Source organism: Nothobranchius furzeri, chromosome 1, assembly GCF_043380555.1.
Source record: "Nothobranchius furzeri strain GRZ-AD chromosome 1, NfurGRZ-RIMD1, whole genome shotgun sequence".
Taxonomy (NCBI): domain Eukaryota; kingdom Metazoa; phylum Chordata; class Actinopteri; order Cyprinodontiformes; family Nothobranchiidae; genus Nothobranchius; species Nothobranchius furzeri.
Window position 1 is genome coordinate 47,544,935 of NC_091741.1, and position 19,968 is coordinate 47,564,902.

The 19,968-nt window shown below is 41.8% G+C and overlaps 1 protein-coding gene across 21 annotated transcripts in view; it reads right to left on the reverse strand.

Moving 5' to 3' along the window:
• The window catches only part of cacna1c (calcium channel, voltage-dependent, L type, alpha 1C subunit), a 231,613-nt gene that overhangs the window by 57,393 nt on the left and 154,252 nt on the right, over positions 1–19,968 (reverse strand). For 15 of the 21 annotated variants that reach the window (XM_070548924.1, XM_070548927.1, XM_070548957.1 and 12 more), the window contains 6 exons: positions 13,750–13,889; positions 12,800–12,952; positions 11,831–12,030; positions 8,946–9,049; positions 6,549–6,636; positions 3,907–3,991 (listed from right to left, as the gene is read on the reverse strand). In XM_070548924.1, coding sequence (XP_070405025.1) covers positions 3,907–3,991; positions 6,549–6,636; positions 8,946–9,049; positions 11,831–12,030; positions 12,800–12,952; positions 13,750–13,889 — 770 coding nt within the window. Of the gene's footprint in view, positions 1–3,906; positions 3,992–6,548; positions 6,637–8,945; positions 9,050–10,793; positions 10,898–11,830; positions 12,031–12,799; positions 12,953–13,749; positions 13,890–19,968 lie in introns of all 21 variants that reach the window. The other 6 variants (XM_070548958.1, XM_070548965.1, XM_070548956.1 and 3 more) reach the window with 1 other exon arrangement.

Here is a 19,968-nt window from a genome sequence, read left to right on the forward strand (position 1 = left end):
TAGCTTGTGGAATAAATTGCCTGTTTGTGATCACCCAGCGCTCTGAATCTGCGTATGGGGTTGCTGTCACTCTACAGCCTTTCCCTGTGGTCACATTTCCTCCTCTCAGAACCTTTGTCATGTTATTTACCAGGAACTCTGTTATTAAAGTGGCTAGCCGACATGCCGGTGCTGGAGGCTGCTTCCAGCACAATTCCTGCATGATTTTGTTTGCGAACACACCTGATTTGTTTGATTTAGAGATGAACCGCTCTTGTGGAAACTAATGAAAGCTGAGGAGAAATTTCAGCAGTTGGATTAAGATCTTAAAAAATACAAAAGCACAGCAAGAAGGAGAGTTTCTGTTTTAGTTTTATGCCAGTGAGTTAAAATTGACTCCAAAAGCTGCTAAAAGCAAGCCGAAAATGCTAAGTTTCTCTTTAAACAGTTTAGATCTGAAGTCACAGTGTTTATTTTATTGCTTGTTGCAGTGATTGAAATGAAAATGAACAATGACCATTGAATGGAATCATCTGTGCAATAAGAGAAATAAAGAATACACAAAATGTGTCTAACAAAAACGCAAGCAGTGACTGATGTTCAGTGTTTGTAAAACAAATTAGATTAAAAGTGGCAAAGACAAATATAAAACACACTATTTTGTGTATTCTGATTTTTCTCACACACACACACACACACACACACACACACACACACACACACACACACACACACACTCGGAGCTCTTTAAACCCTTTAATGCATCAATACAGATATAATAGTTATTACTTATTGGCAAATGGCAACATGGCACATTATAAGAAGCTGCATTTATTATGTGATTATTAATGCAACAATTAAAACAAATAGAACTGACAATGGCCTGACGTATTCCTTAGATTCTCCACCACGTTAAAGAGATTTAACAAAAACCAGATAAGTACGTGTAAGCAACATGATATTCAGCATTAAATCATGAAACGATGACCTGGTGGGACAGCAAAGGTATAACTGTGACAGCAGCGATATTCGTTACAGGAAACAGCTCCTTTACATCCTGACACTGCTGATAAAAAACATCTGATACCTTCTTCTAAAAACTCACATCCTGTTCTAATTGTTCAGGTCAGAAAAATGTTGTGTCATGTCACAAATTAACCTTTTTTCCTCAACGTGCTGATCTGTCAGTTAGACACCAGCAGCAGCTGAAAATGACGTTGAATTCGTTAAAATGTCATTTTAAAACAAATAGAAAGTGTCACTCTTCTAGATGGACTTAGCAGGAAGCTTTATCTATCCCTGTAGCTGCATCCATACACACGTCTTAGAGCCCTCACTGTGAACCAAATGTAAATAAAATGCTTTAATTGGAAGCCCTTTAAGTCTATAGCTGAGATTTAAACAGTCTCAAAATGTTCCTGAACCCAAGTAAACACAAAGACAAAAGCACACAGATGCAGAAACTGTCCTGAGAGTCAGCAGAGTGACTGAACCAAGCAAGCTTTCTGGTCTTCTTGGCAAGACGAGCTGAGGACATTTCTACTGCAGCAACAACGAAACAAGATGACAACATGCGATAGGATGGCAGAGGGTGAGAGCATGCAGGATAAACCAAAACACAATTCATGCATTGTGCTTCTGGGATGGCAGGACTGAGGGATCAGCTGATGAAACATGAATATATCATACACAGTACAGTAATTGCACTGCTTCTAAATGGAGTATTTTCTAATAAAGCCGATTAATGTAGTAGAAATGAAAACAATAGACGTGATTATCACTAAATAACAAATGAGACGCCTTTAACATTTATGATGAACTAAATCCAATCCTTAGAAGAAGGTGGATCAAAACAAGCCCTGCTGTAAAAGGCACACACACATTTAAATACAATCTAAACGACCAGATGGCATCTTTCACAGATTTCAAATTTAAATTCAGAAGAAATAATCAAGTTTTTATCTCAGAAGAATTGCAGTTACTGTCGGGTGATGAAACCCTCATTCTGCCATCCCATAATGAAACCTTTACGAAGACACACACGTTTTAGGCTTTTTGTTAACATGGACAGATAAATGAATGATTATAGAACCAGGTAGCATCTCTCTCTCTCTCTCTCTCTCTCTCTCTCTCTCTCTCTCTCTCTCTCTCTCACACACACACACTCTCTCTCTCACACACTCTCTCTCTCTCACACACTCTCACACACACACTCTCTCTCTCTCTCTCTCTCTCTCTCTCTCTCACACACACACACACACTCTCTCTCTCAAAGCCACTTTATTTCTATTCTTCTGTCTTTATTTTGCTCTTCCAAATCTTGCGATCTATTCCCCGAGTCTCCAATCACCTCTTAGGGCAGGTATGCTGGGAACACACGGGCCCGTGCAAAATGTCCCGGGCAGCAGGAACAAACCACTCTCGTCCATCTTCCAACGGGGGGCTCTATCCATCGGGGGGATGGCGGCAAAGCAATTCAAAGAGCAAGTGGCTTGATTTTTCATTCCCACAAACAGAGGGTTGATGGATCGTTCTGGAGTACAACTCTGGATCATGAGTATTCATCACTTTGTCAGATCATCAACACTTGATGGACTGAGTAATGCTGTTTAATACACCTAATCGTACTGCTCCTTGCTTTATAAGTGCTTTTTTATTCCTACGCTATACATGAAACAACATTATCTGCTTTCTGATGAAGCAGTGGCCATTTTTGTTTGGTTTCCACTTATATAAATGCAGCTTGTGTGCAGATAATAGACCTGGGACTGAAACTGTAAAATGGGAAGAAAAGAGGCATCACAATATTATAATGTGACATTTTCTAAATTGGCCACATACTGTATTTATTTGCTTGTTAGTGCCAGCCTAAACCGGGATATTTGCAGGGATTTTGCCAGCCCAATAAGTACTGATGAACACAATGCTAACAGGCGAGCACATATGAATGTGTTACGGATAAGCCACCTTAGTGATTTTCACACTAACAGCGTCTCTCCTTCTTTAATCACGTTGATTTCCTGAGATTCCCTGAAAGATAAACTCCTCAGTAGATGAACTCTTAATTCTTCCCCCGACATGCCAACAGTGTTTCTCCGAATGAACCAGCAGCACGCTGTAGAAGCTGCAGACCGTGTGCAGATGGTTTTCACAATGCACGCAATCTCTGTATAAGCAGACATCATTGTTCATTCATTCATTCATGCATTCATTCATGCATTAATTAATCAATTCATTCATTCATTCATTCATTCATTCATTCATTCATTTCAAGTGTCCATAGAACCAGCTGTGTTTCAAGCTCTTACAGAACAGCTGACAGTACGAGCTCTGCGTCACTGTCTCCTTCTTTCTGTCCTTTTCTCAGTTATAATTTAGCCTTTTTTAAATCTAACTTTCAGGTTCAGAGGATTTACTCCTCCTCCCAGCAAACATGGCTGTGTCCTGGAAAGTCCCGTGGCTCGTGTGCATGCGCCTCTCTCTCTCTCTTTAAAAGTGTTGTTGACAGAGACAGGGTGTTAATTTGTTTTGTACATTTCTGCTGAAACACAAGAACACACACAGAGAGTGCATATACACACAGGATTGTGTGTTTCCAGAGGCTATTAGCTGCAGTCTGACACATTCCACTAATATCTAAACAGGTTTTAAACCACAGGCAGATTTTCAAACAAAACCTGCCGTTAGCTGGAATATCTTCCACCTGCAGTCGTACTGCCAGAAAGTCAACCACTTTTCTCCATTCATGAAAGGAAAACGCATGTCTTTACACACGTATAACAAATGTGTTACGCCTCACACAACGTATCACCAGGTGCATCGATTTAAACCATGCAACAATTCAAATATCACACTCAACAAATTACAAATGGCAACTAAATGATGGCTCCATTTTGCTTATTTTTACTGTTGAGTGGAAGTACTCACGGTTTCTGGGTTTGTCATCGTCTAAGCCCTCCTCTTCATTCTCTGGGTCGATGTCTTCAGCCTGAGTGATCCAGTCTAAATAGCCCTACAAACACACAAGGGAAACATTGATTAGCTATCAGAGAAGAAAGCTCTCAGGCTTCTCCCTAAATATTCAGACAACTATGTGGAGGTTTGTTCATCTGCAAAATGTTTCAACTTAACATGAGTCTGAATTTGATACCATCTAAGTTTAAAGGTGTGGTACCTCGTTTAATCAATCCATTTGCAGTGGTCTCTAATACCAAAACATTCTCACTCCCAGCGTGTCAAAAACAAACGCTTGGTCAGCCACCCTCCACGTCAGACCCCTGACGCCAAAGTGCCCTTTTTCATTACTTATGTGCGAAAAGGGGTTTTTCCTTTTTTTGACTGCAGATCCCAAAGCAGCGTTACACTGACGCGATGGGATGTCCGCTGCCAGGGCACCAAACAAGCTCATTGTACCTCAACTTAACCTTATCCTCTTATTTAACCTTCCCCTCACCCCTATCCTAACCTTAACCATCTTGCTAGTGAACACGTTAGTGATGTGTCGATCGCTCTAAAAGCCGGCTCTATGAAGTGAACGGCGGGAGCCGCCTCGTCATTGGTCGAGTTTGGACCGAGCCAACGCGAACGGGAGGTTTCAACTACCACAGTGGAAGTTAAAAGTAGAGGGTATTTGTAACCTCCCCCTCGCCAGATGGTATGTTCTAACGTTCCCCTTGGGCGGCAAATACGAAAATTCACAGTCAGACTCTGACTGTCAGAGTCAGAATGCATGGGAAACAAACGCTTGATCACAGTGAGAGTATGTCACATTGTGGGGATGTTTAGGACCCAAATATTCAGATACCCAGGATGATTCGAGGCAGAAGTTGGTAAAAGTAAAAATCCTTTTATTTAGGAAGAAACAAAAATAAATCCAAAATGGCAGCGAGCCAAAAGTCCAAAAGTGCTGGAGGACAGGACACCCAAAGCTCTCTTTAGAGCACCAACAACTGGAGACCAAAAGCTCACTAAGAGCACGAAGACCGAGAGACAAAAAAGCTCAGACTGAGCACGAACAAACACTGACGGAAATACAACAATGGACCGACACAAGACAGAGACAAGACAGGGCTTATATACACAGGGAGGAGTAATTAGGGAAAATGGCAGCAGGTGTGTGGGGTGAGGGCTGGAGGGATGACAGGTGACAATAATTTATCTAAAAGGGGAAAACAGGACCAAACAGGACACACACACACACACACACACACACACACACACACACACACACACACACACACACACACACACACACACGCGCGCACACACACACACACACACACACACACACACACACACACACACACACACACACACACACACACACACACACAAATACACTCACACACACATACACTGAGCTGAGGACAAAGAGGCTGGAGCTGACCTGGGAGGAATGATCTTAAAAGGGTAACAAAATAAGACACTTTAACTGAGACGCAGACAAAAGACACATGAGGGCGCTATGAGACACAGAAGGGAATCTAGAGAGGGATGGAGAAACATCAGGAGACACATGAAGGAAGACACAGATGCAGACCATGACAGAGTAACGTTTTAGGTAGCAAGAGGGTTAAGGTTAGGATGAGGGAGAGGGGAAGGTTAAAAATAGTGAAACGTTAAGGTTTAGGTGCGGTTAAATGAGCTGATTCGGTGCCGCATCAGCGGATATCCCATCACGTCAGTTTTACGCTGCAGTTGCAAAAGGGAAAAACCCCTTTTCGCACATAAGTAACGAAAAAGGGCACTTTTGGGGTCTGGGGTCTGACGTGGAGGGTGGCTGACCCAGCGTTTGTTTTTGATGCGCTGGGAGTGAGAATGTGTTGCTAATACAGTGGTACTCACCCCTAGTCCTGGAGAGCTGGTATCTTTCCAAGACCAGAAGTGGGTACCACTGCTCTGGTAGGAATAAATGCCTTGCAAGTCATACTCAGGGGGCAAAAAACATTCGTGCACCATTTCCAGGAACTAGAAGTGAGCCACATCACAGCTGAGCTTCGGACGGCAGGTTTTGGAGTCTTTTATCTGACATTTGGACATCTCGCCTCGTGCTGGATAACACCACTGACTTACACCATGGATGTTTTATTTCCACAAATAACACAAGCCTGGAGGAGTTCTGCTGTGTGGTGGAGCTGCTAATGCTAACGGTTAGCTTCTACTAGCCGAGACATTCTCTACTGTTTCCTGGACGCTAAACCAAAAACAACCTTCCCCATCGCGAGTCAAGATGGGTGAGTCCATGAATGTTTAGTGACAGTGTGACGTAGATCTGTCAGGATTTTCAAATCCTAAAATTTCACCGTCCACTTTCTTTCAGACGCTAATGCAGGAGATAGGTGTAGGAGACTATTTTCATGTACAACTTGCATGAAAAACTCAGAGTAACTGATTTCAATCAGAAAGAAGAATTTTAAAATGTTTTTTCAGTGAATCACACCTTTAATAACTGATTACTTTATTAGCTCTGTTAGACATGCGACTATAACTAATGATGATGAATTAGACAAATTCTATTCTAATTTTGTGAATCTGGGTTAAGCTGAATGTACACAAACACACAGGCCTACCTTTAAGTCTTCCTCCAGCTGCTGTTTTTCTCTAAGTTTCTGGAAGTCACCACGTGCCTTGGCTTTCTCTCTTTCCTTGGAAAACTCTCTGGAAAAAGGGGGAAGCAAGGTAGAAGGATTGGGATAGAAGAAGAGGGTAAAAAGAAGAGGAAAAGAGGAAAGGAAACAAGAAAAAGAATCTGAAAATCCAGACTGAAGGTTTTACTAAATTGGACTTAATTGTGAGTTGATGAAAGATTACACTTGCAGCAGGGAGGAAAAGCTGCAAAGAAAAAATAAACAGTAAAGAGAGCAGAGATCTGCTTAGAATGAAAGATGTTAGTGTGCAAATGCAGATGCAATACTGGAGTTTCCCAGAAGCATCAGTCTCGAAGCAAAACCTTGAGATGGGGAGAACTTCACTCAAAAAAGACTTTGGCTTGCAGATGACTCCCTCCCTGCTGTGCTTCAGCTCCATGTCCACATCCACCATTAAACAGGCCCCTAAAAGTGTCAATATGGTGGGTGAGCCTTAAGGTTTTAGGTATACCTGTTTTTGTTTCTCCAATTTTTTAAGAAACAAAAATACTTTTTTTCCCCTACGGTTGTGGAAGGAAGACAAAAATGTTATAAAACTCTGAATCTGCAAACTTTGTGACGTTTGTGCCATTCTGAAAACTTGTGTTATGAATCCAAGTCATTAGGAAAAAATCTAATGAATTTATTTTAATTATTCGAATTATTTAGAAATGTTCTGTGCGTTATTTTCATGGAGAATCCTTTCTGCTAACCTCATATAGGAAATCTAATAATGTTACAGTTTTAGTACAAGTCTATTTGTCAACGATTTGCATCCAATTACCGATCGATAAACAGTTTAAACTGATGCACACAGCAGGATGCTGGTCAATAAGCCTGCTGCACTGGTGAGGAGGTAAACTTGGAATCCACTACTGACTGATCAAGAGGATCACGTGACTTAGCTGCAGTCATGATGCTGTACAATTTATCTTAACTGCAGCAAAACTAAAGATAAATGCAGAAACCTTAACATAAAATATGAATTAAAAGTTATTCACTCATGTGAGATCAATTCTTCATTATGAGGAGAAAAATATATATTTTGATTAATCTAGTACCATCCTTCAGAGATTTAAATCATTTAGTGGGTCTGTCTAAATGTTTTAAACGTCAGATTAAATATTCCTAATCAGATTTCGCACAATCCAAATGAAGACTGGATTAAAGTGGACTCAAAGCTTCATTTGTGTGTTTATTTGTGACATTTAGAAGTTTGACAGATCCACAAATAGGCAGATTGCATTCTCAAATACAAATCAATGAGAATTAGGACAAAACACCATTGCCTTGCTTACCAGAGCATTAGCAGACAACATGGGTTTGATTGATTTGTTTTTGTACGTCTAAAAATCTGAGGTGCCAGGCTCACTTCTTCTGCTCGCTGCCTCCCCTTCATGTTAGAAATGAGCTCTACAACTAGTCATCCTTCATCTTTCTTCAGACCGCCCTCCCCATATTTACCATCCCATCCTGACAGAGTTACATCCAATGAGTATGTTCCTGAATTGGAGCACGGCCGTTCTCATCCTCGCTAAAGCCATTAGTTATAACACCAATCCGAGTCTTGCACACAGACCATGGAGGAACCAGTAGCTAAAAGGTCAGCCTGTGTAGTGTGCTGACAGCATCATTAGTCAGAAGTCAGAAAACAAGTCAAATAGCCAAACCCCTCCAAGCTGTTTGGACAAGATATACCTCTAACACGGTTTTTTCTCCAACAATAATGCTGTCTCAGCATCAGGAGTGTCAAGTCGAAATCCGGTCAGTCAGCGGGGAAGAGGCGTGTCACCGCCAGTCACACTGGATTAACCCATCAGACGAAGCGGGATGTGATGAAACATTAACTCATCAACAATATTCAGAAGTTGGAACCCTAATGAGATCAATTAGGATAATTTCCTCAGAAGTTATCACGTTTTACCACGGGATTAGTCTCCTCGATATTTCTGTTGGTTAAACACGAATGTCTGCGTTTTTCACCACAAACTACTATTTATGATGGTAGTGCTATTCTCCAGAAACAGCCTTGTAGTCAGAGAGGGCGAGAGAGAGAGAGAGAGAGAGAGAATGCCCAAAAGTCTCAATGGGTTTGAAGCCAGATGTGTCCGTGATTCCACTACAGTCAGCGAAAATCTATGAGCAGTTTACACTGTTCACTAGGGAGAGGTCCAGGACTTCTGTCAGACTGCACAAGCACGGCCAAATGCTGCACAGAAACACATTCCTACGCATGCTCGCATTTACTAAACATAAAAGTAAATAAGGAGGGATCAGCAGATCTTCTGCAGAATCTGAAAATTAAGTTATGTCAATATAATCTTTCAACCGTGCCCTTACCCGCTCAACACCCCCAGAACCAAATTAAGCACAAAAAAGGATCCAATGATGATTAAGGTGACAAAATACACCCAGGGCCACTTGTAACCTACAGCGTCATTCACCTGGGAGGAGATGTAGAGATGGACCGAGGAGAGCAGCATGGAGAGTTGAAAGGTAAAGCAAATGGATGAAATGTGAGGAAAAAGAAGATGGAGCAAAAAAAGGAATTAAAATGAAAGAAAGAGGGAATAAAGAAGCAAAATAAGGAATTAGACCCTCCGTGTTTCCCAGCACTGCTAGAACACAGTGGAAACAGAGTATCAGCCAAGGATTCATGTGGATGTGAGAAATAAGAGAAAAATAGACTTGTTGACCTTATAAACAGTATGGATTAAATGAGGCTTTGAGAGGGACACATGATAAACAAAACAACTCCTCTCAGAGTTCAATCAATCAAAGAAAGGTGGTGAACAAACATGGTTCTCTGAAAAAAGATGGCTGTCAGTGGAAAGGCCTTTAAACACACTCCAACAACCTTACTTCATACTTAATCACTGTTGAGAAACAACACTGCAGCTGCAGACGTGGACAGATTGTGCAGCAAGACTCCCAAGGACCGCATCCAGTTACAGCCCTCGTGACAAAACATCAACTCTCTCCTTTTTTCTAAATTATTGAAAATTTGATCTGAAACCAAAAAAAGAGTCACATGCCCAGTTATTAGATTTAAAAGATAAATACATTCTTATTGAAATTATTTAAAGGCAAATTGCTAGGATTACTTTACTAGTTTAATTCATACATGGGAGATGTGGAAACTCCTAAAGATTCAAGGCATGAAAAATATGCCATTCCCATAACTTCCATCTTTAATGCCGCGTTTCCTCCAGACTGGGCTCTGGCATCTGAATAATATACAGTGTGTATATATATATATATATATATATATATATATATATATATATATATATATATATATATATGTTGTTACTTGTTGTGTTTTCCCTGTTGTGCAGGAATTTTTTTAGCGTTCCACCTGAACGGCTGACCTGAGGGGTGAATTATTTATACCCCCCCCCCCCCCCGTGTCCATGCAGGCCGGGAGGTGCTTGTACAAAAACGTTGTGACGTGGCAGGAGAAGGGTGAAAAAAAAAGTACAAACATCAAGCTTGCCTGGTGGAGCGGCACTTAGTGGAACAAAACACACTGCACAGGAATACAAAACCTGCACACGTCTTTGATTCTATGAGACACACACATTTATGGAGTACACATACGGCAACACATATATAAAAAGTGTGTGATTACACTTGCTGGAAAAGAAAGCATGACATCTCGGGGACTTTTGTGTCTGTGTGTCCTTCACGTAGGAGACAGGATGTGGGCCCCAGGTTTAAGATGTGAACGTAACTGTTAGACATAGAGAGTATGTGTGTGTGTGTGTGCGTGTGTGTGTGTGTGTGTGTGTGTGCACGTGTGTGTGTGTCATGATTTTCTCCCAGGTTGGGAGAAAAGGCTGATTGACTGGAGCAGAAAGGCACGAGAGTGAAAGATTTTGTTCAGTTCACTGATGAAGAGTAGCGGGCTTCACCCTTCTCCAGCTGAACCCTTCTCTGTGGCTGAATCAGATGTTAAACGTTCACTTTTGAAATGATGTAAGGGAGTCTTGATACACAATTACTTACAGCATCATAAGTAGTGAAGCCACACAAACACACACACACACACACACACACACACACACACACACACACACACACACACACACACACACACACACACACACACACACACACACACACACACACACACACACACACACACACACACACACACACACACATGACAACAGTATTAGCTCTTACCCGCTCAACACACCCAGAACGAGGTTGAGAACAAAAAAAGAGCCGAAGATGACGAGAGAGACAAAATAGACCCACGGCAGCTCATAACCCATAGCATCCTGCATCTGAGGGAGACAAGAGGGCAGAAGAGAAATGGAAAAAGAAGGCGTTAGGAGGAGGGTGAAGCAACTGGAGGTAGCAAAGGTTAGTGAGGTGGTGTACAAAAACGAAACGTGAGAAAAGAAGTTTGAAAAGGTTCGGCAAGAAAAAACAGACGTAAATGAAATGGTTGTGCAGCAGAAATCCAGCTCTGAATGTGTGTTAACACTCTGGAGGGAGGCGTTGCAGATTTGCAAGGTGTGCAAGGGTAAAGAGAAACAAGAGGCGTGCTGGTTACAAGCTGCTGATGCGTGTGGTAGTGAGAGGGTTAAAACTGTGTGTGTGTGTGTGTGTGTGTGTGTGTGTGTGTGGGTGGGTGAATCTGTTTGTTAGTGTTTGTAGGGCAGGACCTTTATTATCTACAATTAAGAACAGAAAAACATCTGCTGTCAGAATAAATGTTAAACTTTAGCTCCTAATTAAAGCTTGTTGAAAAGTCCTGTTCTAAAAGAAAACCGCTCAGTGGGACTTTTACGACTGCTTTCAGGACATTCATTTTCAGGAAATGCTTCAAAAACATCATTAACAGAATTTTTAGACTATTCCGAGCTTTAAAACACCTAAAATCTAAACTACTGTCTGTGCATTTCTGCCAGATTTTCTTTTTACATCAAGTGGAAAAAACATGAAGGAAAATTTGAAAAACTTAAAGATATTTGATGAACTTATTAATTAGGAAACATGCTGTGTCTGCATTTACTAAAGGCTGCAGTTGTTACAGAAACAGTGGCAGGGGGTAGAGCTTGTAGGCTACCTGCTTCATGTGCACACACACACACACACACACACACACACACACACACACACACACACACACACACACACACACACACACACACACACACACACACACACACACACACACACACACACACACACAGTTGTGGTGTCCGGCTCACCCAGTACAGCACGTCCGTCCAGCCCTCCATGGTTATGCACTGGAACACCGTCAGCATGGCAAAAGCAAAGTTGTCAAAGTTGGTGATGCCGTCATTCGGGCCTTCCCATCCTGCTTTGCACTTTGTTGCGTTCTGCATACAGTGCCGACCGTACGCTCCATCGGGCGCACACGGCGCTGGCTTCTCCTCCGCAGTGAGGTCTGTGGTGAGATTTTTTTAAACGGAGTGTAAATACGCAGAGAGCCTTTATCGGTACTTCTGATTTTGTCAGATAGCTGACGCTTTTAGTTTGAGACAGGACAGCTGGCAGCACATGCTTTCAGACATTACTAATAGAAAAAAAACAGTCTCAAGAAGGGATTGTTTGAACCCAAGCGCTTTTCTCTGGCTTGTCTTTAAAACAAATGCCCTAACTTTTCCTCATATTGGTGATTCTCTATGCTCAGCTTAAGTTTAAAAGTCAAAGAATTTCTATAACATTTATATTAAGAAAACAAAATAAAGACCAGAACTACCTCAAGGTTAAGCAGATGCAATAAATGAACAACCGCCTACGTGTAAAAAAGTGTGGAACTCTGCAAAATAAACTCTTCACGGTGATGCATGGGAGAGTCATCTACAGGCACTTAACCCACGCTAAGCTAATGCCTCTCCTGGGACCAATAACATCACTGTAACAACACTCAGGTCCATTTATAACCAAACACCTTTTGTTTCAATCATTTATGGCAGCTGCCGTTTCACTAATTGTTTGACTCATTCACACTCAGAAAAAAGTAAATGATGTTGTGAATAATTCATTGAACTGTTAGAGGCACACGGTCGTTCTGCCCCTGCCCGGATGCATGATGGATCGTCTTTGCAGATTCAAGAACACGCCAGTCGAACGTCATTGTGACAAGTTCTGTTTCCTGTTGAAGCTCAAAGTGCAGCGTGCATGTGTGTGTGTGTGTGTGTGTGTGTGTGTACCTGTTTGGTTGTGAACGCAGGTTTTGTGCATCTTGCCCATGAAGAGTTCCAGGCCAATGATGGCATAGATGATGATGACGAAGAGAACCAGGAGGGCAATGTGGAGCAGGGGAACCATGGCTTTTATTATGGAGTTCAACACTACCTGTAAACCTGTTCCACACACACACGCACACACACACACACACACACACGCACACACACACACACACACACACACACACACACACACACACACACACACACACACACACACACACACACACACACACACACACGCGCACACACACACACACACACACACACGCGCACACACACACACACACACACACACACACACACACACACACACACACACACACACACACAGGCACGCACGCACGCACGCACGCACACACACACACACACACACGCACGCACGCACGCACACACACACACATAGGTATAAAGTGAAACTAGCTACATATATCAGCTTAAAGGACATTCGTTTTCCAGTGAGCATTGTTGAGCCTTCAGGCAAACCACAAGGAAGATCACTTATTGTAAATTAGTTCTGAAATGTGTTGTTTCAATTAAAATAACTTGTTTTTTTTATATTTATAAAACGTTTAGTGAGTGTTTGCACCAAATAAATGCACAAACCAGAATTTAGGTTAAACTTACAACACAAGCACGCATACAACAGAGGCCGTTTCTTTTGTGTCGTCCAGCTTTCTGGATTTTTGATTTCTGTGATCCGACAGATAAGTCATCTACTGCAGCCCGTGTCTCAGTTACTGAGATAGCACAAGTCTACTGAGTGTGTTTGCACATCGCTGATGACGGCATCAAACTCCAGTGTCGGCTCCAATATAAGGTTCATTTTCCCCACCACCACTCCCAATCACCTTTCACACCTGATCCTGAGATTACCCGAGTTTGTTTTCCTTTTTCTCCCCAGCAGTACTTACTGGGTACTCCAGAGACCAGCCTGAGGGGTCGGAGTACTCTGAAGGCCCTCAGAGCCTTGACATCGAAGCCTGCTGCCTTCCCTCCAATAGGAGTGGCCCCGTCTCCTTTTGTGGCCTGCTCCAAAATCGCACTGAATAACCTGTCAACCAGAAAAAAACAACACAATGACAATTAGACATTTCTGACAAAACGTCTACATAATGTTTAACAAAATCTTACAATACAGAAACATTCAAGAATAAATTTGACTGGACTCACGAAACTAATTACACGTTTCATCATTTCTTCTTTGCCTTCAACAGACTAGAAAATGTGAGAAATCTTCCTAAAAATTGAAGTCAGAGAACCAGAAAACATTTGCATTTGCAATGTTTGTGTCTGTTTAGGCTTTAAAAACTGTTTAAATTCATCAGTTTAACCATTTGTGCTGCTTTTATAAGATACCCACAAATAAATAGGCTAATAAGCTAAATTACACAATGCAAAACTCAGCAGAATGCACTGCACAGTTCCCATATTTAAAAAATATGGGTAAATAGGGAACAAAAGGCATAAAAAGGATGAAGAAAGTCTTGCACAACCGCCACCATACCAAGAGACATATTACACGTTCAGTCTTTGAAGACTTTTTTTAAAATGTAACTGGAGTTGGAACAAATAAATGCAGAATGTTGTAGATCACTTGAACAGGAGCATTCACAACTACCCAAAGAGTCAAACCTGTCTTTGTTTGGGGACGCGTGTCAGAGGCAGGAGTTGAGTTTGGATGTAAAGCTGGTGAGGTGTTAGATTACGTGGTCACAGTTAAAGTGGAATATTTTGCAATCTCGGCATGAAAGTGCCCTCAAAGATACAGGGGATGACTATAAAAGCACATTTTCTTAGTTCGGTGTGCAACGTCTGAATCAGAGCACTCGCTGAGTCATGCATTATCACTCAACATCAGTACACGGCGTCTGAATGGGAATAAATCCCAGCAGCGAGGTGCAAGAACCGTGGCTGAGGAAAATGACTGTAGTATCGTCTTCTGATTCACAAACACAAAGTAAATGTGTTTAAAACAGACGCGCTGAAGGTTAAGCACAGTTATTTACCACTTTCACAACAGCCACCAGAATGAAGAGAATCATCAGCAGATTCTAAAATGACTACATGAAAGCTCACATCCCGAACACACTGCTGCACACATTAAAAAAAAATCACATTTTGTTTATTATGTTTTCACAGATGAGATTTTACCTCAAGTGCTGGGGACTTGAGGTAAAATCTCATGCAACTAAATCAAACTGACTGAACCAAAAATCTGAAAACTGTTTCAAGTGCCAACAACAAAACAGAAATTTGCATAAGAAACTTCACTGGTTTTAAAGCGTCACTAAACAGTTTTTAACACTTTAACCAATCCTTTAAAAGTTGAGTTCAGTGATTGTGTAAGTATACACGCGTCCCATTGGACAGCCCTCTGCAGCTCTCTGCTGACCAGAAACAGCACTTAACGGTTTTGTGGAACGGGTCGACGCCCTAGGGGGCGCTCTTTGCCTGCTTTATGGCTGTTAGCTGTTTACGATGTCAATAACTAATGTAAAGGTTAGCTTTTTAAGTTTGCCGACCATCAATAAAAAACACAAGAAGAAGAAAAAAAGAAGTTTGCTTTGTTGTTATCATCACGGCAGAGCCGGGGCATAAAAGAAAGAGAGTAATGTCCTTGGAGATGAAGCAAAGAGCTAAAACCAGAGTGAACATTGTCACAGCCTTCACTAGTTTGAGGTAGCTAAACGAGAATACAAAATCCCAGACTGATGATGACCTGGCTTTGTTGGTACTGGACTTGTAAGTAATAACATTTCTGCCCAGCAGTGTGGATCGTTTTACTTGAAGTGGTTTATTTCAGATGTATATATGTATCAGATGGCTCATGCTAGTCTTAGCTCGTTGTTAGCACTAGCTGCAGCAAGGTTGTTTGAGGCCCCATTTTTGGTTCTTTTTTAAAACACAGGAAAGGTTTCTCTTTACCGTGCTGACAATTTCGTTTGCGGCTGCAAACATCCTCAGAACTGACGCTGATGGTGGCGTCACTTCCTACTCTGTTTATCCGCTCTCCCCTCTCTGATGATGCAGTCCCATGCGCGATCCAATGTGTAAACCCCATCATCATCCCCCCCACCCCAACCCAAACATAACATAAATGTGGAATCATTTACGAAATCCCATGCAAACTCTGCAAGAAAACACACATAGGAGAAACCGGACGCCAACTCAACACACGAACAATGGAACATAGAAAGGAGTGTGAGTGAGAAACAAGTCGAAGACGCACAAGAGCAGCAAAACAAGAAGCAGAAAGCACAATAAAGAAGCCAGCCGTAACAGATCACTGCACAAGAGAAAACCATATAATGGACTGGGACAACACAAGGATCATAAACACCGAACAACAGAAATACAAAAGATGGAGAAAAGAAGCCATAGAGATAAGGAGACGTGGATGCGGGACCATGAACAGAGACGATGGGGTTTACACATTGGATCGCGTATGGGACTGCATCATCGGAGAGGGGAGAACGGGCAGCAGAGGGCGACAACGTCCTCTGCTGCCTGCGGATAAACAGAGTAGGAAGTGACGTCACCATCAGCTCTAAAGGAGCCGCAAACAAAACTGTCAGCAAGGTAAAGAGAAACCTTTTCTGTGTTTTAAAAAAGAACCAAAAATGGAATCAGAAGTACACCGTGACGTTGAGAGCAGGAGGTTAGGACCCAAAATGCAGAACACCCGGAACGACACGAGGCAGAAGCGGATGTAAAATAAAAATTCCTTTTATTAGGATGGGGAACAAAAACAAACTCCAAAGCGGCAGGAAGCCAAGCCAAATATCTAAATCCTTGACAAAACCCAAAAAAGCTCACTTTCTGAGCAGATAACTAGAGACCAGGTGGGGAAACAAAACGATGCTGACACAGACAATGGACCAATAAACACTGAGGGACAAGACAGGGCTTTTAAACACAGAGGGAAGCAATCAGGGGAACAGGTGACAGGTGTGAGGAGTGAGGTCTAGAGGGAAGACAGGTGTAATCAATAAACTAAATGGGGAAAGAACAAGCAGAGGAAAACTCAGTGGTTTGTTGAATAGAATTTAGTTTTTATTTATTTATTTTTTTTGATACGCTCTTACTGCGACTCACACTCCAGCACAGTAGGTGGTGGAAATGAACCTAGAAGTTAGGTGCCACCCGCCAATAAACAAGAAGAAGAAGAAGAAGAAGAAGAAGAAGAAGAAGAAGAAGAAGAAGAAGAAGAAGAAGAAGAAGAAGAAGAAGAAGAAGAAAGCAGAGGGGAAGATAAACCATAACCTATAAAACCCTAAATAACTAAACCTAGAAACTAAGGGCAAAGATAAACAACTAATGACTAGAGGGGTGAGGAGGATTAATGCAAACAAATGGGAATTTTCAAGGGAGTGACTAGGAGGAAACATGAGGGATATGGCGCGGTATGGGGGCCAAAATTAAGACTACTGCCCAGCAGCAGGAGGCTACTGCCCAGCAGCAGGAGGCTATAGAAGTTCCGAAGCAGGCACGCTTATGGCTAGCCTCTCCGATGCTAACGCCAGCCTATCCATGCTAATGGTCCGTCGAGGAGGTAGGAAATCCAGCTAGTGGCAAGCCTAGGCACGCTAATGGCTAGCCTCTCCATGGCTAACACCAGCCCGTCCAGGCTAACGCTAGCCTATCCATGCTAATAGACAGCAGAGGGAGTGTGAGATCCAGTCAATGACCAGCCGAGGGCAGCTAGTCCCTAGCATATCTAGTAGTGACGCCGGTAAAGGTGCTACTTCTCAGTAAGCAGCGCCAGCTTATCATTAATCAGATCAGTAGTTTGCTTCGGAACTTCTATAGCCTCCTGCTGCTGGGCAGTAGTCTTAATTTTGGCCCCCATACCGCGCCATAGAGGGAAGCCTAGAGGGAGCTGGGTAACACAAGAAGACACATGAGGAGAACCTGAGTGGACTGGGCAAGTATAAGGACACGCAGAGCACAAGGGGACACATGAGGGGAACGCAGAGGAAGAACAGGAGGGGGCTGGGGACCAAGGGGACACAGAACATGACAGACACAGCAAGAACGTACCAAAGTTTTTTGTGGCCGTTGTAATTCACCTTTTAACAAGTAGGGCGATTAGCAGGAAACTGGTTAGTGTAACTTTAACTGAAAAGTGAAATGTTGCAAACCACAGGTGTAAAGAAAAAAAAAGAAAGAAATCTGTGGAGAAAGGGCACTTGACTTGAGTTTAGGATTCTGAAGTTAACATATTTTGCAAATAACAGATGTAAATAAGTTTTTTAGAATGTTTTCGCCTATTTCAATAAAATTCTGTTGTCTTCCAACGCTCTCACTGCTAGTTGTTTTTTTATTTACAGACATCTCTTTAGAGCAAGTGGCTGACAAGCTTGAATTAATGCACACCAGCTGAGCCTCTTGTTCTCCCATTTTATTTCTTTCTGGTTCTAAGATCTTTATAAATCACCAGCTAGCGTGGCTCAAAGGCCAGTCAGTGGTGTGTTAGTCATGGAGAATTATCAATTAGCACAGATGAAATGGCCACTTGAAAAGGCCTCTCAAAACACATCGCCCTCTCTGCCTCACGCACGCTCTCCCAGCCTCTCCATTTTGCACTACCTCCCTCTCGATTTGATTAACTCTGGGTCTGGGCGGGAAGCACGCCTTTCAAACGAAGTATGACAACCACGTCAAGGATCCACAGTTTTGCATCACCAGCATTCCATTTAAGTATTAATTAGAGCCTTTGTGTAGCTCCACATAATGGCCTGTGTACATCCACAACTAAAGCCTGAGAGCATTTACAGAGAAGACAGTTCTGAGGTAAAGTAGTCATCAAAATGAAACATTTATCCTAAGAATTATAAAACTCTAAACACATATGTGAGTGATTAAGCTAATTATCATATAAACCATTATTTTGAACAGTAATTCCACACATTTATAAGAGAACGTGTGTTTTATAAAGTTCTATTTATCTTCAGATATGCTGAATTTTTACAATATTTCTTTGTTGCTATCTTAGATAATTGCAGAATAATGCTTAAAAAGGAATCAGCGATAACATTTTGACAACCTACCCTCTACAGTGTAGGTTAATCTCTTTCCACCAAGGAGCTATGTCAGTCAGCTAAGTGAATTTTATTAAAGCAGTTGATTTAACTAAATTCAAAAAGGGACCATGATGCATTTTTTTCTGTGTGCTGTCCGGCTGTAAAGCAATCAGAATTGATGTCTGAGTGCTGAAGGCAGGCCTTATAGTTTTACTCTCACAGGCGAGGCATTATAGGCACAGCTATAATGCCTCGCCTGATACCAAAACTGTATTGGAAATATTTTAAAACCCCAAAAAACACGGAGACTGGAAAGGAAGAGGTGTGTGTGTGTGTGTGTGTGTGTGTGTGTGTGGGGGGGGGGGGGGGGGGGGGTCACAAAAATAAACAATAAAGAATGTACAAGAATCTGCTTTTAGCCCTGCAAATTTACAGCAGAACCAAAATATCACAGTGCCAACCACATGGGGATAACAGTAGCAATTTTTGCTGAAAAGCACATGGCAATAATTTATAGTGCATTTAGTGCCAACCACAGCCTAAGGTTATGTTAAAAATGCCCAAGTCCATAATTGTGAGAGCACAATGTGAGCATCGGTGTGTATGCGCTTGTATATGTGAGATTTCTATGTAGGAGTGTAAGAGGGGCTACAGACCAGTCCCCAATGACATGTGGAAGATGGAGGAGTTCCGAGACAAAACTATTTTCTTTGGAAGCCTGTTTGCCTGCTGCACTTTAGCCTCTAAAGTTTAAAAAACAACAATAAAACCTTTTAATTATGAAGAAACACAAAGATTCAGTATTTCCATTGTGTTATTATATCATAACACAATAGCCACTCAAGTTTTCTAAGGTGTTTGGGGTATGTCTGTTTTATTTTTCAGAAAATATTTTAATTATTTAAGAATAATAATCAACAAGTTATTAAAGTTAGCAGCGATGTGAATGCCATGATCCACGTGTCACCAAAAAGTATTTGCTTGTAACAAAAGGGGCCTTAAACCTCACGGGACAAATCTGAACCCAGTTGGTAAAAAGGCTTTAAATTGTTTCATTAATACATAACATAAAAAATTTGTGGATAAAAACATATGAGACGCTTTAAG